The sequence below is a fragment of the Harpia harpyja genome, chromosome 9, assembly GCF_026419915.1.
Source record: "Harpia harpyja isolate bHarHar1 chromosome 9, bHarHar1 primary haplotype, whole genome shotgun sequence".
Lineage (NCBI taxonomy): Eukaryota > Metazoa > Chordata > Aves > Accipitriformes > Accipitridae > Harpia > Harpia harpyja.
The window spans coordinates 37,452,148-37,471,860 of NC_068948.1; the positions used below are offsets into that span (position 1 = coordinate 37,452,148).

At 35.7% G+C, this 19,713-nt stretch overlaps 1 protein-coding gene across 8 annotated transcripts in view; it reads left to right on the forward strand.

Moving 5' to 3' along the window:
* SFSWAP (splicing factor SWAP) overlaps nucleotides 1-19,713 on the forward strand; it is a 49,752-nt gene that overhangs the window by 9,393 nt on the left and 20,646 nt on the right. For all 8 annotated transcript variants that reach the window (XR_008236480.1, XM_052795537.1, XM_052795531.1 and 5 more), the window contains 9 exons: nucleotides 1,718-1,943; nucleotides 2,402-2,517; nucleotides 3,411-3,546; nucleotides 6,197-6,434; nucleotides 6,764-6,895; nucleotides 7,260-7,353; nucleotides 9,693-9,870; nucleotides 12,437-12,670; nucleotides 14,212-14,402. Coding sequence is in view for 7 of the 8 variants with exons in the window: in XM_052795537.1 (XP_052651497.1) it covers nucleotides 1,718-1,943; nucleotides 2,402-2,517; nucleotides 3,411-3,546; nucleotides 6,197-6,434; nucleotides 6,764-6,895; nucleotides 7,260-7,353; nucleotides 9,693-9,870; nucleotides 12,437-12,670; nucleotides 14,212-14,402 (1,545 nt within the window). In the remaining variant the exon portion in view is untranslated. The remainder of the gene's footprint in view (nucleotides 1-1,717; nucleotides 1,944-2,401; nucleotides 2,518-3,410; nucleotides 3,547-6,196; nucleotides 6,435-6,763; nucleotides 6,896-7,259; nucleotides 7,354-9,692; nucleotides 9,871-12,436; nucleotides 12,671-14,211; nucleotides 14,403-19,713) is intronic.

Below are 19,713 nucleotides of genomic sequence, written 5' to 3' on the forward strand. Positions count from 1 at the left end.
GCTTAACTTGCAGTAAGGGAAACTCACTCATGAAAAACTTTTAATTACAATACTAATTAAAGAATGGAACAGAATATCTTGACTAGATGATAGCACTTACGTCACTGGAGTATTTTTCAGAAGGTTTTTTTCTCTACTCTGGCAAGTACTCCTACTTTCAGAAGTTTTAGCAGTTCTCAGTTTAAAAGTTTAGTGGTTTTATTAAATGTAATAGCAAACTATGATATCTGCATCTCTGCCATTGAATGTTTTTCACTTTGTAGAGTTTCTAAAGTTTTGTAGATCAGTGGTGTTAGTAATCTTAGAAGTCAATTAAAAGTATATTAATATTCATAGTGCCTGTTTTCCTGTGCTTATAGTGGTATCAGTTTGAAATTCAAGACCAGATAGTAATTTCAGATGCAAATCAGCAAGGAAGCTCAAAAAAGATTGTAACTTTGTTTATGAATCTTTTGGCCTTAAGTGTATTTTGTATTTCTGCCCAAGAACTGCAGAATTAGAGAAACTTAATGTATGATTAAATAGTGAAAATGGCAATATACAAACTGTTATCAGTTTGTTGAGAACTTCATTGCCTCTAATTAAAATAATCTTTGGTAGTGTTTCAGAGGGACAAGTAAACTTGAAACTCATTGTTTTCCATATTGAACATGTTGTTCTAGTAAAGAATCCAATCAGCTGAAAATAATTTCTAAAAATGTGCTGTTTGATCACAGTCAGACTTTTTTCCCTAAACAGAGCACCATCTCACATGCTTCCAATCTTCTGAAGAAGATTTTGAGGTTTGCAACATACTTCTGTATCTAGACCAATAAAAGTGCAAAGCTAAAACGAATCATTAATGTGACACTTCAACCTTTATAACACACAGAGTATGTGTTTCTACAGTTTATTGAGCACAAGACAAAGCAGAGCTATCTGAGTATGAAATTAAAGACAGTGAATGGTGAAGTTCATTCATTCTTGTTCTTTTCACTTCTTGGTTTTGATATGGCAGTGTTCCTTAGATGGGATTTCAGGAGTGGAAATGCCTGGATGCTGCTTAACTTTATTAATTTTCTTTTTTCTTTTATTGCTAAAGTGTTCAGTGACTATGGGAGTGTGACAGCACATAGGAATTGCAATTCTTATGTTGATCTTAAGATGCAACGTGTTCCTTCCAAGGAAGTGCACAGTAACAAGCTTTTCTAGTTAGGGAACAATATTTGCACATTCAGTGATAACAGAATAAAGGACAGCTGTTGGGAGGAAGACCATACATGTTGACCCTTCAGAGCACCTTGAGGTATTGTAAGGTAGGGCCACTCTAAGTTGGCACTGCTGTGTCAGGAAACACATCTGTCTCCTGTCTTGTGACAGGAGAAGTGTCTATATGGCTATGGAGTGTACTTGGCTTAAAATAACTTTCCTGCTAAATCAAACTCAACCAGGATTTGTTCCCCTCTTCAGTTTGGTGTGCCATGGCAAAAATAGTTGTGCTGATGGAAGGAGAGGATCTTGCAAAAGGAAATGAATGAGCAGCTAGGGAAGATTGGGACTGGGTTTTTTTTAGTGCTGATGCGCTTTCACTAGTTGGAAGTGATTATGAAACTGAGTTGCTAGAGAAAGCTGAGAACAGGGGCAGGGAACTACTGCTCTTTCTAATTCCCTCTGGAGTTCTAACACACTTTACAAGCTGCTTATGAAAATAAAAATATATGTTATTTTACTCCCACAGCCACCAACAGCAAAAATGCATGCGATTATAGAACGAACTGCAAACTTTGTCTGCAAGCAGGGAGCACAATTTGAGATTATGCTAAAAGCCAAGCAAGCACGCAACTCCCAGTTTGACTTCTTACGATTTGATCACTACCTCAATCCCTACTACAAATTCATTCAGAAGGCTATGAAAGAGGGACGATACGCTGCTCCTTCTGAAAATAAAGCGGACGAGAAAAAACGTAAGTTGTTGCCTGCCTGTCAAATGGATGGCTTCAGGATGTGAATCATTGAAACATCCACTGGTCTTTTTTGGTAAAATAGCCACATCTTTTTGGTGCACTGCAATGGTAGTGCTGTTATCCTGCAGCTGAGATTGATGTGATGATTCAAAATTTTGCTTAAATTGGAGAACATTTTTAAAAGAAAAGATGGTTTTGGGAAACTTTCACATACAAGAGCTGCTATGATCTTGGAGCTTTTGAAACACTTGTATAGCTTTAGTCCAATGGAAAGTTGGTCTGTGCACTTAGGTTTTAGTTTTATTGATGGCCAGCAATATCTTCTTGTATCTATGCTTTTCAGCAAATTTATGAAAACAGTAGTTTCTTAAGAATGCATGCTTGTCCTGTACCATCTTTCTTTCCCAATACAAATCCATAGGAAACCCAAATAAAATTCAGACATTGCTTTTATTTAGACTCGAGAGTCAAATCTGAGGAAGAAGATGACGACGATGATGATGATGATGGAAATTATCTGCATCCGAGTCTCTTTGCATCTAAAAAGTGCAGTAGGCTTGAAGAGCTCATGAAGGTACTTGACCCTATTAAAATTACTTTCTATCATGTAAAACATCTGATTCACGGGCACAAAAATTCTAATATGCAGGTGTTAAGATCTTCTGTTAACAAAGAGGGTTTTTTTGTTTTTTTGGTTTTTTCCCCCTAGACTCTGTCTTAGTAATTTAAGTCTGTTTTGGTAAACTTTCAAATTACCTTTTCTCTAGTATGCAAATTGTTATTTTTCCATCTGGAAGGAATTATATTTCTATTTTTGATGCCCTCTGGTATTGAAGGCATCACTCAAGGATTTATCGCGCAGAACCTGTATTGAAGCTGAAAAGATTAAGATATTTAATGCCTTCTGTATAAAAGCTGAGGGAATGTTTTCTTTTTAGATTTTAGTAGATAAAATGTTGACATGAAGTAATAGTTTCAGCAAATAATATTTCAGCAGAATGTACTACTCATTAAATGTAAATTTTGCTGGGTGTTTTAGTTATTTTTATTTTCTGAGTTTGATCAGCGATGGAATAATAATAGGAATGACAGATGGTTGTACACACTTGAGGTTTTCAGAGGAATTGCAGTGGTGCTGACTGATATTTAGACAAGTCAGGTTCTGTGTCTTATCCCAGCCTTGGCAGTAAACAAGTAAGAGTAATACCCACTTTTTTTTTAATGTCATGGATTTCTGTTCACATTAAATGTAAAGTGTTTTTTGTTTTGTTTTGTTTTCCACTAATTTTCAAAAAAGAAGTTGATTCTGATGTGAGAGCTACAAAAACAGTAACTTCAGTGTTTGGACAATATTATTGATGTCTATTAACTTAGATAAATTTGCTTTCCAAATTAGATTGACACTATCATGCTTTGAATACATACTTTAAATTTTAATATTTTTTTCTATTCTCAAAATTTTTTCAGCCTTTAAAGGTAGTAGACCCTGATCATCCACTTGCAGCACTGGTGCGCAAAGCGCAATCAGATAATAACTCGTCTACACCACAGTCAACAGATGGGGCAGCTGTACAGACATCACAAGCAGAATATTCTTCTGATTGTAAGTGCATTGTGATTAGGCAGCTGGTGGTGTGTCTCGATGAATTGTATGTGGATGCTGGTGGGAAGAAAGTACATTAGCTTCATACCTGATAATTCGTAACTGGTATTTATTCTTTTTCAATCTCCTGAATCTTTGAAAGGGCATTCTTCCACTGAGTATCTGTCGAATTGTTAGCTGCTTAGGAAAAACTGAAGTGGGGTGGAGGGGGTGGACAGGTGGGAGGCCAAGTCTCCAGTCTGGGAGTACGGTTAGCACAATACCCTTAATGTTTTTTGATGACTTCCATCAATTTCTATTAACGAAGCCTAATGAATGCCTCACTGTTGAATATAAAACTGTCCTATAAAGTCATTCATGAGATTCCCATTAAAAAAAGCTTACTGTATTAAGCAAAATGCAGATGGTAAATCTACTTTGAGTGGTTTTGCTGAAGTGTCTAACACTAAGAAAAATCTGCAAAGGTAAAATCATGTAAATGGAAGGATCCCACTGAAGTGATAAAACCAGGTTTTAGTCTAATATTCTGTTCTGAAGTTGGAAGTAGTTTTATGGTAAATAAATAAATCTTTTATTATACAGTCAATTCCTATAATTTTTCCTTTTACCTCTTATTCTGTGCACTGGTGCAATGTTATATGTAGAAAATAAAATTCAGGAATATGCAAGATTCAAAGTTAAAAATTGATCTTTTAAATTATATTTCTCATTACAATACCTGAGAGGGAGTACTAACTTTTAAGTTCCATAGCTACAGAGGGCATCCTTTAATAAAGGAGTAGATAATCTATTTTATTTTTGTCTCAAAAGAATAACAAAAGCAATTATATATTTAAATAATAAACAAGCAATGTGGAAAATTGTATGCTCAAATGCTTTTTCTGATACTGAAATACTAAGACTTCCTCCTATTTCCAAATTATTATTTAATCTTTAATCTTAGATTTTTCTTGATAAATGTAAATACTGTTCTGTCTATAACCTCTTTTAAGAATAAACTTTGCTATGAAATTTTTAGCAACATTATCTTAACTTCTCTGGATGTGTCTGCTTTCCATTATCTTTGAAGCTGCTTAATGCAGGCCTTGTAAAAAGCTCCTGCAAATTTTGTAAATTCTGATGCTCAAAAAGGTGAAGTCAAACTTAATTGGGTTTATGTGCCTCTAATTCTTTCCAAATTTCAGAATTCTGAAAGTCCTTGATTCCTTAAATATAGAAATGAAACTTACCCTTTCATATATGGGACTTACCATTTGACACTACTGAGATACAAGAAAATTTATATTGCAGCCTTCACTACAGTAGGGTTTCATGATGATATAAATTTGTAGGTAATGAGTAGTATTAGTTCAGGGTGGTGGTGGTGGTGAAGTTTTTGGTTTTTTTAGTAAAGTTGTTGCAAGTAAGTATCACCATAATGATCTGAGTTGATTTTGATGCATTATAGGTTCAGGACCCCCCAAAGGATTACAGGTGTTGTCAGGGTGAAATATATGGAGAAGAATATGCATGGAAGTAATTTTAAAACTGTACCTTAAGAGAATCTTAATAAAACTGAAATAAGATTTCTGTGGATAAATTGAAAATTACTGGTTATTCCAGGAAAAGACTACGATCAGAATAAGTATCTCCGTAGAATAATGCTCATCAGTTTTCTGATTACTTTCATGCCAGGCTTGAATCTGAATGTGTATGATGCCAACTGGGAGATTATAATTTAGTAGCAATACAAGTTAAGTTTGCAACTCTTCTCCTTGCCTTTAAAACTTAACAGATCTTTATCCTGCTCTCCTTATAGATAACTTATTCTTTGAAGAAAGTAAATACTGCCACACAGGAATGTTTATGAAACTTTTAAGAGGATAATTCATTATAATTTAATGCATCAATGAAACTTTCCCTCCAGAAATGTAAACTCTTACTGTAAATCCTTTTGAAATATTTTACCTGAATACATTCTGTTTATACATCTTTCTGCAGAAAAGCTTTAGATTTACAAGAAGTAACTGCCATTTAAAAGTGTTAAGCTAATTAAAGCATTATAAAATACTGTCCTGAAATAAAGCAAGCAAGCCATAAACCTTTGCACTCAAGAAATAAATATTTAGAATTGAAGAAGCCTCTAGTGTGGAAAACTTGCTCAGATAGGTTGTTCATTGTGTTGGTGTTAAATTGCAAAATCTGTCTACTTTTTGAGGTTTCAGTAAGTAGGTGTGTGTCTATGTATAACGATGTAGTGGTTTAATATATATAGTGATGCTAGTGGTTTAATTTCTCGACATTAGTTTTGAATATATATGCATTTCTTTCTTAACGCATACATAGTTTTAACTGAGTTAAACTGCCAGAGGCCTTCTCTGGTTCACTTCTTTATTCATACCTATTCGGCTTCCAACTGACCTTCAGTACGTTCTGATTCTGTCCCTTAATCTACATATTTCTTATTCATCCTAAGTGCATCAGTAGGAGCATTCTTTTTTTTCTTTGGGTTTGGTTTTTTTTTTACGCTAGAAATTAGGTACTACTTCTTAGTGTGTTGTGTGAATCTGGATTCTCAATGTATTTATTCTGATGCAATAATGGTTTGGGTTTTTTTATTAGGTGTTTTTCTTCTAATTAGAACGTTGTTCTTAAATATGTCTTTTTATAGCAACTGTGGCAGCCATGTATTATAGTTACTATATGCTACCTGATGGAACCTATTGCCTCGCGCCTCCACCTCCAGGAATAGATGTTGCCACCTACTACAATGCGTTGCCTGCAGGGGTGACTGTATCAAGCACTACAGGAGTAGCAACAGTACCTCCACCCCCCGGTACTACACCTCCACCTCCCCCAGAAACAACCGATAGCAGCAGTGGGTTGACTTCTACCACAACATCTACAAGGTACCACATACAGATTTGCTTGTTGGTTGGAGGAGTCTCTTTCCTGCACTTCAATATGAAGTATTTAGTAAGGGTTCTCTTACTGGTGATTCCTCAGTAACATTCGCCAGTGTTTATGCAGCTTTTATTGCCTCCACTTTGGTCTTTGATATTGTACATGGTTATTGTTACTCAGCTACTAGGAATTTTTTGCATGATGAAAAATCAAGTTATTTTAACTGCATAATGAACCCAGAGAACGCACTTCTGTGATGTTTTTTCTGTTAAAGCAAGAGTCTGAAAGATATTTATGTTCTATTTATAAAAATGGTGTATTTTGATGTTTTCAGCACAATTGCTCCAGTGGTTGCCATTATACCTCCACCCCCAGATATTCAACCTGTTATTGATAAACTAGCTGAGTATGTTGCTAGGAATGGGATAAAATTTGAAACCAGTGTTCGTGCCAAGAATGATCTCAGGTAAGAGAAAACGTTATTTTAACTTTTAAAATAGAAGTTGAAGTTTTCATTTTTAAATATATTACCAGGACGTGTGGGTCTCAAGAAGAGAAGTACTATCATTTTTTTTTTTAATTGAAATTCAGGGACCTACTTAAAGGTAATGCCAAAGCGTTGTTGCCCAAATCCTCAAAACAACCAACCTAACAAAAACATCTCTAGAAAGCATGCTCTGAATGTGTATCCTCTGGAAGTTTAGGTATAAGTTACAGTGCTTCCTAACATCAAATAGCATTCCATTGGCTAGGGAAAATTAGATGGCAAAGCATTGTTGGTATTTACTACGTTCATGTGCATTTTCACATACTCAGTTTTCTTTTAACAGATTTGAGTTCCTGCAACCGTGGCACCAGTATAATGCTTATTATGAATTTAAAAAACAGTTCTTCCTTCAAAAAGAGAGCAGTGATAACTGTCAGGTACATGTGTGTTTGTATATACATATATTAAAAATGCAATGTAAGTGAGAAAAGGACTTGCTTATCTGTTGTGTTGCGATGAGACTTTTTAAAAATGGAACACTGAATTCTGGAGAAATTGTTCAGCAAAGGATGTGAATGCTTTTTTTGTTGTTGTTGCTTTTTAGTTTTGTATAGCATTTAAATAAGGATACATGAGGTGGTGTGATATTTACTTCTTGGGTTTTAGTATAAGCAGCCACTCGGTGTGGTTGTAATATAAAATGGCAACCTGAAAATCTTTCGTCTTTCTATATGAGGGAGTAAATGCTTTGTGGAGGTTTAGAGCTTTGTAGGATTGGGATTAGTGTTCTGTTGTAGGAAAGGTGAAGTATAGTTTTTTAACAACCATATCTTCTCATATGGCTCATGGTTCTTTATAGGACAGTAGCACAGTAGCTAGACTACGTTTCTGACATGCTTTTTTCTGAGGGAGGTTTTGTTGTAGAAGAGTCCTGTCATGATTGACTGAAACAATATTTGAGCTTCAAAATCTTGCATCAGTTTCCTACTTACTTTGCTGCTTCTAGTCCATGTTATTAGAAAGTGATACCCAGACTTGGCATCCTTGTTTTTAACTATTCTCATGTTAGCTAATCTCATTACATTGTTCTCTTACTGAAAAGAAAATTGCAAATAGTATCAGAAATACATTATCTGATGTTAACTTTTCATGGGAAAGAGCTATTTTTTTTTTAGGCCCTATGTCATTTGTCATCCCAAGGCTTAGATTGGGGAGCCTTAAACTGAAGAAGGTAGGCCTGTGGGTAAACTCCTCAAAATCGCTTTGTGGAAAATGAAGAAATTCATTACTAGTTGCTGTTTGAAACACTTGTGTCTAATATTTTGTTTTAATTGTGAAAATGTTTTGAAAACACTGTTTTTAAAGATAAGCTGCGGTAAACATGATCTTATTCAGTTGATAAATATGATGAAAAGTTGTCCTGTTCCAAAATGATAGCTATTATTCTAGAATTTCTTATTTGCAAACCAGTGGGTTGAATTCATAATACTTACATAATTAATAAGGACTTGTTAACATTTATTTTGGGGGGAAATTGTACACTAACCAAAGTGTAACAATAAAGGATTCATTTTAAGTGTTCAAATGAGTACAGCTAAGAAGCAAGCAGAAACTCGTTTAAGTCCCTTGAGGTCATGCGTAGCAATGCATATTTTGCTACTGCATGGTTTTGTAGATAATGCCATTCTCTTTAATTTTTTAGAATAATGATTTCAATATTATCTTTATGCTTTAGTAATGTATATATAGGCAACTAATGCAATTGATTGTTCTCCTTTTGGCCATTAAAGTTAATAAGAAATTGTACTACTGGCTTCAGTAAATACAAGATGAAGTCCTTGATTTCCTTGTGTTTTTCGCCTTTGAGGATTTTCAGAAATTAGTTCTGTTGGTCAGGGAGTGGCTGCAGAGAGCAATGAAAGGTTCCCTTCAATACCTGGTGTTTTAACATCAAAGTATACTTAACAGTAGCCAGTGGAAAGCAGCCAAACTATTTATTGAGAGAGGCTCATTTAAATGTTAAATGACTTAATGTCATCACCTGACTCACTGTGTAAATATTTTTAATTTCCTACAATATCCATCTTGAAATTTCTGTACGGTGAGTTTAGAGGTCATTTTGAATGATTTGGTCATGTAATAGTAGAACCAGTAATTCTTTACTCTTTTGAAAAATCTCAGCACATCTATACTGTATCAATTTAATGCCACAAAAAACATTGATAGGCCCAGTGTTCTTCAGCAAAATGTTGGAACAAATCAAACACGTTAACCTGTGTTGATCCCTGTAAAACTTGATTTTGTAAAGCAGTTATCATGCAATTGTACATTAGGAAAAAATGTCATAAGCTTTCATTCTGTCGCTGTGAATTAATTTTAATGGATTTTTTCCTGGACCCTGGAGATCAAGACCTAGAAGAATATACTTTGGAAAAAAAGTATATGCTTTTAGGGTCTACTTTTAAAAAACATAATTTTTAAAACAGTTGTTGGCAACAGTGTACCAGCTGAAGAACATTTTCTTTGCTGTTAAATAACAACACATTCTTACTGTAGGTCTGTAGTTTTTGCAGCCTATGGGTTTACATGAAGCAGTGCATTATTTATAAGAAACAGACTTTTGGTCATGAGTACTTATTGATGTAAAATTAGCTGTTATGTGATTAGCTGATAATGTGACTTTTGAAATGGCTGACAAAATTGCAGCTCCACAGACACTGCATTAATTTTTTCATGAACTATCCAGTTAGTAAGCTTGCACATTTCTTTTGAAAAGGGAGTATCTTCATCTGAAGATGTTCCAGCAGATACTGCCGGTGATGCACCAAGCGAGACTCAATTTACAGATGAACATGCACCTGAAGATGCATCTGAGCCAACTGCTAAGGGAGTTCCAGGAAATAAAAAGGATGTTCCTCCTTCTAAAACTGTCAGTGATGGTAAATTGGTAAAAGGTATGTTAGCATGATTTGTTGGCCCTGAAAATATTTGTTAGCATATACTAAAGAAAAAAGGTGGGGGGAGAGGCAGGGGGAAAGTAGGAAAAAGAATTTCATCATACAGAAAATATTTTCATTGGAAGCATCAAACTAGGACTGAAATAAGTAATTTGATTGCTTTCATATTTCTTTCTTATCAGACTATCAGGTATTTATGGTCTGACAGAATAAATTGTTTTATTTCAGTTTTGTGCAAAGTTGAAGGCTTTCATCAGTGACCCCAGTAGAATCTTATTTTTGTCATTTTAAACTTGACAGTTAAGTTCTGTGCAAGAAAAGTTATTCCTTCTGAATAAAACCAGTAGTCTTGTTCGAAACCATACATATGGAGGAAGTATGCTAGGCTTACTACTCAGTTGCTCAGTCTTCCTGTGTTGGATATTAGTCATGCTGGAATAAAAGACCCTTTTCATGTCTAAGTGGAATGTTTTTCCTCTTGTAGTCATAGCAGCAGAGGGACAAAATGGCAGGATCTCTTGGAAGCCTGTCAAACAAAGTCAGCTAACACACTAATAGTGTCCTGAGTTAGAGAAGTGATTATTTGTATCTGGGAACTGATTTCCTGGCCTATCGGGAAAAGATACCTTAAAATTTCTTCTTTTCAGTAAAAACTAGAAATGTAAATCTTTTAACTAGAACTGAAAGCCACTGAAAAAAACCAAACAGGAAAAACACTCTTGACCTGTGTTCCTATGGATGGGTACTGCTTTCCTGCCACCTCAGTGGCTTTCTTAATTGCTGATAAGTTTATCTGCTGCCTGTGGTCCCTTGGAATTCTTCTCTCTTCCTGCTCCTCACTGCAGTTTCTTTCCCTCCATGGGCTGCAAGCTCCAAGCTCCTTGCCGTGGTTGTCTGGCTGTCCATACTCTGCAGTTTCTTCTCTGGGCAGGCTGAGTAGCTTCCCCAGGGAACGAGCAATCTTCCCTGTCTTCAAAGATGCCCTATTAAGAGAGTGTAATATACAACAGAAAATTATATCATTTCTTCTTGTTGTGTTATTAATAAATGGCAAACTGGAGCCCATGGTTTAATAATAATAATCTGCTCAAATTTAGATGGAATGTAACCAGTGAGTCATTTCATGACAATCGTATTCCTATAAACTTATTTTCATTTCCTCTAATATGATACAAATCCCACTTTCTTGTAACCCAAATACAGTACTTGGCTGCAAGACAAACATAACATCCGCACTAGATTTTTCTTCTGCCTCTGAGGCAGCAAAATCCCATTTTAGGATTTGTTTTGTCATATGAAAAAGTTGGAAAATCACTATTATAATATCTCTTCTCTTGGAATTCTTGAGTTCTTTATTTCTAAGCCTGTTTTCTTACCCCAGAATTACAAGATGCAAAGCTTATATTTTATAAACCTTGGTATGTAATTTCATTATTGTTTTTAAATTTCCCTAATTGAAATCTTATAGGCTACCTATGCAAAAGGCATTCTGAGAAAGATAAATATTGCGGCAGACCATATGGTAGTAGGTCGCTTTGCTTGAGATGTGTGAGAAATTCCATTCTTTATTCTTAGAAGTTGCATTTTGGATAAATGGTTTAGAGATTAATTGGGTATTTTTTTTCAGAAAATGGTTCTCAAAAAACATTCCAAGGAAAATTCTGTGAGGCAAAAGGATTATTTCGGACTCAAATATAGTTAGATATTAGCTATGCTTAATATTTTTTGAAGATGCATTAATACAGCCTAGCTTGAAATGATCCACAATTTCCTTTTCATTATGATATTCCATTTTTTTACAGGCATTCTTTTTCCTTTCAGTGGGCTGGCATGAGTGTGTTGTGCTGTCCTTTTGTGTGGGAGTAGTAGGGGCTGCTTGAAAGGAATAGTTGACCACCAATCTTGTTACAGCAACACTAGCTAAGACATTTGGGGAAAAGGACTTAGCTTTTGCGTTTGTATCTCCTGTAATGAAATGTTGTTAACTCCCCAAAGTAATTAATTTTCATATAGATGGAGATAAGTCTTTAAATTCTGTTCTGTGAGCCTGCCAAATGCTATTGTTGTGCAAACCATCGATTTAGTGTGAAGGAAACATGAGGGACCATATCATACTGTAGTGTGTCAGACAGGAGCCCGAGCACAGAGCGTTTTCATCTTAAGCTTGGAAGAGTAGATTGTTCATTGGGGAGAAGAAGAAGTACTGAAACTAAAATTTATTTGGGACAGAATATGAAATTATTTATCTCATCTCAGGAAATGTAATTCCTGAGATGGTTTAGAGTACCTTTCTTTTTCCCTGCTGCTACTGAAGTATTGGGAAAAGACTTTGAGATAGATCTTTACAGGGCAAATGAAGTTTCCAACATTTGTTTAACAAAAAAAAAAAAAAAAAAAAAGATTGTGTTGTCCTTTTCCCCAAAATAGTTAGTATAACATAAGGATGATACCCGTTTCTTTTTTTTGTGGTGTAGTCTGCATGAGTAATGGATAAAGTCAAGAAATTCAACCTGCTTTGTACTGTAGTCTAATGATGTGTAAAATCTTACCCATTCATTCACAGCATCATTTGCTCCAATAAGCTTTGCAATCAAGGCCAAAGAAAATGACCTTCTTCCTTTGGAGAAAAACCGTGTTAAACTAGATGATGACAGCGATGAGGAGGAAGAAGAGGGCAAGGAAGGCCAAGAGAATGCTAATAGTGCTTCAAACCATACTCCAGCTGTTACTGCTCCTTGTACTGCTGCTGAAGAGAAAAAACCTCAACTTACACAGGAGGAGTTGGAAGCTAAACAAGGTATCCCATGTTACACTGGAAGCAAAATGAAAGATTGAGTCCTAGTTTGTAATCAGGCAAACTACAAAACTGTTATGTGAATAAGTATGGCATTTTAGGTATTTTGAATCTTCACTATGTCATGTTAACAGGAATCAGAATCTCTTCTTTTCCCATAGTTTCCTGCTTATTGTTAATGAAATCTTCATTGGTTGCTCAGCCAAAATCAAACTTGTAACACACTGGAGTTGAGTACTTTGCCCTGATGCATGATCTTTCTGAATTTTATTTTGTTTTTCCATTACAACCTCGGAGTAGAACACTAAACTTCTCGTTTCCAGATTGCATTAACAGAGCCCAGAAAAAGGCATGTCTGTTTCTCATTTTCTTCAGAGAACAATGAAATGCTTCAAGCTATTTTTCAGTTATATAGCACTCCCATATAGACTAGTATCACCTTGTTGATGTTTTGTTACTTTTATAATGCAATGCCATTAAGTCTTTGTATGGGTTTTTCCTGTTACTGTGTTTATGTAAGGGCAGAAGGGTATGCTGTGTGAATTTGAATTAAATGATCTTTTAAAGGGATCAAATTTCCCCCATTCCTCCCCAAGGCTGTTTCACAGCAGAGAGTCTTTAATAAAGTGGAGATGCTGTCAGTGTTTACCAGCTTAAAAACTTAATATTTTTCTTACAACTATGAGTATGCCACAGGAATTTAATTTTTCATTTTCAAAATGTTCTTTTCCTCCAAAGTTGCAGTTCCTTTGTAAACTTTAGTAACACAAAGTATGCTGTGGTGATACATATCTAAAGCAAATATGAAATATTTTGTATGATAATAAAAATGAAGTGTAAAACATGTTTGGAAAAATTTGTGTGTTGGAAGAACTGTGCAATTGAACAAAAAAAAAGGTCGTCTTGTATATACGTAGAACAGAAAAGTAGAAGTGTAAGATGAAAAAATTAGAAAAAAGACACATTAGGCACATAGTTAAATAAATTGGCTTATTCTCTTTCTGTAATCACATAACAATAACTGTTGGTTGTAACAATGGTGAAACAGTTTCTGAAAATTTCTGGAGCAGCCCTTTGTGTAAACATTAAGACGTATGTAAATAGGGCTGGAAAATGTGAGGTAAAGATCAGATCTATGGAAAGAGCAAAGTGGAGAGTTTGCATTGCTTTAACAGGTACAAGAAAAAGCTTGTGGATTTACAGTGCTACTTTTTTAGATAGCTTTTGTAAATAGAAAAGGACAAGTATCCTGAATTTTCAGGATTGGATTTTCATGTCATTTTCTCTAAGCTTAAAAATTTTTACTTCACCTGTACTGCTTTTCATCAATTAAATGATTTATCTATGAATTAAGATGCTTGGAATTTCATAATTTCAAGCTGATGCATCCTTATTATGTCTTTGAATGGATGTATTAGAAAGGTTTGAGAATGGTTGGAGGGGCAGTTTGGTTGTTTGTGTTGGGGGGGTGTGTTTGTCTCAAGGAAACCTAAGCTCCCCAAGTGTGACTCACTCTAAACTTTATGCTTAATTGTCTTTCTTAGCAAAGCAGAAACTAGAGGATAGATTAGCAGCTGCAGCAAGAGAGAAGCTTGCACAGGCCTCCAAAGAATCAAAAGAAAAGCAGCTACAAGCAGAGCGCAAAAGGAAAGCTGCACTGTTCTTGCAGACCCTGAAAAACCCTCTGGCAGAGGCAGAAACTGAGAAAATTGAAGAGAATTCCTTCAATAATGAGGTAAGCAGGAAACAAATTTCTCTTTACCATAAAGCTAGCAGAAAACTTACCTATAGAGCGTGAACCTGACAGTATGTTATGAAGTTGACTGAAGAGATAGAAGCTTTTCTAAATGGGGAGAAATTTGAGTTTTAAGCACTGTTAATATTTTTCAGTTATCTTACATATGTCTCTCATCTGTCATTAAAGAACTGGTAGAGAAATATGATGCATAGTTCAGAGGTCAGTTAGCCAGTTACAGAAAGGAGAATGAGCTTGCAAGTTTAACTCTGTACTAGTGGTCCATGAATTAGAATGCTTACCTTTCAGGAGTATTTGGGTATCTGTTGTGATATTTACTTATTTAATGTGTATTTTGATGTGACTGGACATCTTCAAGTTCAGAAACAATTCACAGGCAATTGAGCTTACTTTAAGACTTATTTTGCACCTGTTCTGCTGGGTTTTGTTGTTTGATTTTTATTAATTTAACTGGCATGAAACTTGAGATGAATAGTGAACTGATGTTTGCGATTTAAGGTTTCTAGGTGGGACATCCTTAATCAAGAAAACAAATACATAGGTGGGAGAAAACTAGGCTATATAATGGTTGCTCTTCATCATCTTTGTGTTAGTTGAGTATTTCATGTAAACTCCTTAAAAGCTTAGAATGCTAGGATGTTGTTCTTTTTCTTTTAGGCCCAAGTTTAGTGTGGGAGTTATAAAAGATTTTGTGTTATTACAAGGATATGATTTTAAAAATAAGTTTACAGATAGTGGCACAAAATTCAAATAAATACATGTATGTTATTCACTAAGCATAGTCAATGAAGAGTCAAAACAAAAAACTCACAGTGAAATAACTGAGGGGACTAATTACTCTGCTAGATGTCTTGCAGAGAACTGGAAGTAGGCACACCACGTTTGCCTGCTTGATCATGAAATGACCTAATCCATTGGGCTTGTTCAGCAGAATCTCTTTATTTCGGAGAAGCAAATATCTTTCTGTAGCAAATCAATTTGGAGTGGTAGTATTCCTGCACTTCTTTCAAAGAACAGTTTGTGATAGTTGTGTTAGAAATTCAAATCCTCTGCTTCTTTTAGAAAACTACTAGGAAATAGTCATGTGGCAGAGGCAGACTGCTTTCCATCTTTTTTCTGCCTTGTAATTTTCTTGTCCGTTTGCACCCATTTTCACTGTTTGGATGGTCAACCACAATAGATAATACTAGGGTAATGTCAATTTGAGGGCTTTCAGAAGCTGTTTGGAGTAGGTCATCATGATACTGCACTCTTAGGCCAAATCTGAATGTAACCTGAATATTGATGATGACTTATTATTAGGTTTTAGGAACACAATAAGATTGCTAGTAAGTTCCCTTGCCATTTGGGTGTTTGGCCATTTTCTCATAGCCATAGTTTGGATTACTAGAATTTATCACAAAGAGGAAAAGAGGATTTATCATGCAGAAGTAACAGCTAATCATTTAGTTGGCATTATCTTCTGCAGCAAACAGAACCATTACTAGTCAGTCTGTTGATGAGTAGTTATAATAAAAATCCCTTTCTAGGCAGAGCCTCTAGAAGTCAGTTTTAAGACTTAGAATTTTTGAGTAGGCCAGGTTAAAGAAGAATCTTGGGCCAAAAGACTTTAGTAATGAAACTTCAGCAATGAAATATAAAACAAAACTCTAAAAACCTTTATTGATCAAAGCCACACATCTGCTTTTTTCCTACTAATAAACAGAAAATGCTGTTTAAAATAGCTAAGAAATAATGTGTTTCACATAAACCCTTTCTGATTTCAATAAAATAACTATGATTTTAAAAGCCTAAATGAGGGATTTGAATTTATTATATAGGAAAATCCTTCAAGTATTGATTTGTTCATGCATCGTAGCGCTATCCTGAAGCTTTTCTCTCCATCTGCAGGTTTTGGCAGCAGAGCTATGTTCTCTATCAAAGAGTCACTTTCCCATTTGTGTTGTGTATTTTCCATTTAAGTTCCTAATTGCTTAACTTCATCCACAGAGGACAATAGGCTATTTTCCTACTTGGTTTCTGTTCCTTTTTTTCTTTTCCCCTTGTTCCAGCTTTTTCACTGAGCCACTTTCTCTTTCTGCCAGTATAGTGCTTGTCCTAGCTTAAAAAATGATAATTTTACTTTCAGGAGTGTCACTCGTTTTTATTCAGCCTAAGCATCATTTTATGATAAGCACATCCCAATTCAGTGCGATCTGATGCATGCTTGCTAAAAGACGGGGGAGTCTGTGTTTCCAGCACCTGTACAGACACGTCCAGCAAGTCCAGGCAATCTCTTCTTAATCGAAGAAAAACTTGTCAAAATCCATTTTCAGCAAAGTCACCTTAGACTTACATATTCACTGCAATAGCTGTAAACAGCTGTGGGGAAAAAGTAGCAATGGGATTTGGTGTAGACTATGTAGTTTCCTGAAACTTAACCTAAATAGAGCCAGAAATTTATGCAGCTTGGGGTATTGTTGTAGGATCCTTCACAAGCCTGATGGAAATTCCTGTGTTTGTATATGCTGCAGTCGGACCTTCTATGCACATTGCAAATACAAATATTGTTGGGAAGTAGAACCTCAGTTTCCTGGTTTTGGAATTACATTGCTTCCAGAAAAGCCAGTAAATCACTCTTGGTTGCACTGATCAAGCAAAACTTCATCTCTAGATACTGATAGAAAATTTCAGATATTGATTGTGACAGACTGGTTACAAGAATGAATGACATGGCTTTCCATCATTTCCTTTCCCACAGAAAGAATTCCAGTACCTAACAAGTAATTCATTGCCCAGTTCTTGATTTTTCCAAATGAATCATGGATTACACCTCAAAAGGGTTTCGGAAGAACAGACAATTGAAAGAGACATACCTGCAGTTTAGGTGATCCATATCAGCATAGAGTAGCAGATATGCGAATTGAGTGTGGTCACATCCCAAAAGAGATCCTGTTTGGGATTCTTGTTGCTACTGCTAACAAATTTTCCCTGACTGGCACAAATGTTCAGTACTTTTTTCAGTTGTATATTGAAGAGTGAATGCAAAGAGGCAATGAGAATGCAAAACTCCCCAGACTTGCAGTTCTGCTTTCCTTCTCAAGGGGATTTGTCAAGGACATGGGTATTTCTAAGCTGAGGTTCTTTTGATATTTTTCTTTAAGAGAATGCCTGAAATAACCAGTAAATCTTCAGTAACAGCTGACTCTTTTTCGGAAGAGCAGATGAGTGTCATCATAGAATGGTTTGGTTTGGAAGGGACCTTAAAGATGATCTAGTTCCAACCCCCCTGCCATGGGCAGGGACACCTTCCACTAGACCAGGTTGCTCAAAGCCCCATCCAACCTGGCCCTGAACACTGCCAGGGATGGGGCATCCACAACTTCTCTGAGCAACCTGTTCCAGTGTCTCACCACCCTCACAGTAATAATTTATTCCTAATATCTAATCTAAATCCACCCTCTTTCAGTTTAAAACCATTACCCCTCGTCCTATCACTACATGCCCTTGTAAAAAGTCCCTCTCCAGCTTTCCTGCAGGCCCCCTTTAGGTACTGGCAGGCTGCTGTAAGGTCTCCCTGGAGCCTTCTCTTCTTCAGGCTGAACAACCCAACTCTATGGATGTCCATGGGAGATGCATGATTGCTATGAGATTGCGCCTGCCTAGTAACTGTATAAAAACTAGTAATACTATTTATGTGTATACACAGTGTACATTTGTGCTGAAAACCTGCTTACCACACATGTAGAAATGCATTAAATGAGCAAAGCTTTTTTGACCGCTGTCAGATTTTCCTGATACCTAGTATTCTTGAAAGAAATGCTGGTACTGAGCATACATTATACCTTTGAACAAAATTGATTCTGCTAACTGCATGTAAAGGACAGCTGATACCACAGAACATAGTGCTTTTAAGCTTTTTTGACTTCAGCTGATTCTTAAAAATAGTGAGATCTACTTTTCCATAGCTGAATTATTTCTTTTATAAGGTTTCCTGTTTTTCCTTAAAGTGAAATCAAGCAACAGGAAAAGGCTGAAAAATGAGCTTGAGCAATGAAGCAGCACAGCTTTTCACAAATGGCTCCTCACCATTCTTGCATGCATTACAACAGTGCAGTTAAGCATAATACTTCCTCAAACCAGTACTTGGAAAACATGTAGCTTAGCTCAGTTTCCAAACCTGATCAGCTTCCAGTAACATTGTAGCTAGTGAAGTCTTTGCCCTTTTTCAGGACATGGGTAAACTATAACTGGGTGGCATCTCACTTCTTGTGTTTACATATATATTTCATGTAGACACTTTTGTAACAAGAAAATCACACCAACTAGCACATCTGTCAGGTAGTGTCAGTAAAGAGACGTTGCAATCATTCTATAGTGAACATAGGTTCTTTGTCCTATAACAGGAAACAACGTGTAGCTTTAACAACTGCAGTTCTAGATATGCAGAGCTGGAGTATGCCAGGTTGTCTGGAGTGTTGCATTGAAATGCTTTTTTATTTTTAAACAAATATAGTAAGGTGTTTTGTAATCTGAAATGCAAACCTTATCCAAAATTATTAAAATTAATTTAAATTTTAAAAATTAAAATGACATATTTATATATAAAGTAGAATAAAGGCTAGTTGCGCATGTTCCTATATATATTTATCAAAAACTGAATTAAGTAGACTAGACATTGGGAGAGCTCACGTTAAGATGGTATGTTTGTTTTGTTTTGTTTTATGTTTTAAAAATTATTATTATGTTTATTTTTATTTTTCAGCTTAATAAAGCAAATATGTTGGCTATTGGCACAAGCTGAATTCTGAATATAGGTGTCACCCTTGGTAGTAGGCCTTGGTACAGTACACTTGGTATAGCAGGCTTGTAACGTTTTTGCCATCTTTTTTAGGGGTTAAAATGTCGTTTGTCTGCAAATGTGCTAGTTCAAAACTCTTGATTATCCCTAACCCTGTCCATCTGAGCAGTATTTTTTCTTAAGTGCATCTGGGAGCAAAAGGTTGAAAAAGAGAAAGGAAAAGAATCTCTTATGGAGCTGTGGGTCTCCATCTGTGTGCAGCCAAGCCTCACAGGAGAAAACTCGCATGGTTCGGTGTCTTGCTGGTGAACACTTGCTTAATGTTTTTGTTAACAGTGGTTGATAATAGTAGCAGGTTATAGGAGTCTTGCAGAGGGAAAATCTAAGCTGCTGAATCATTCCTTCCAGCAAAAAGTTTTGGTAAATATAATTTGTGTAGGTAAAGCCCCTGTGCTGTCCCTGTGAAAGGAAGGACTGCAGACCTGCATTCCTTGTCAAAGAAATTGGTCG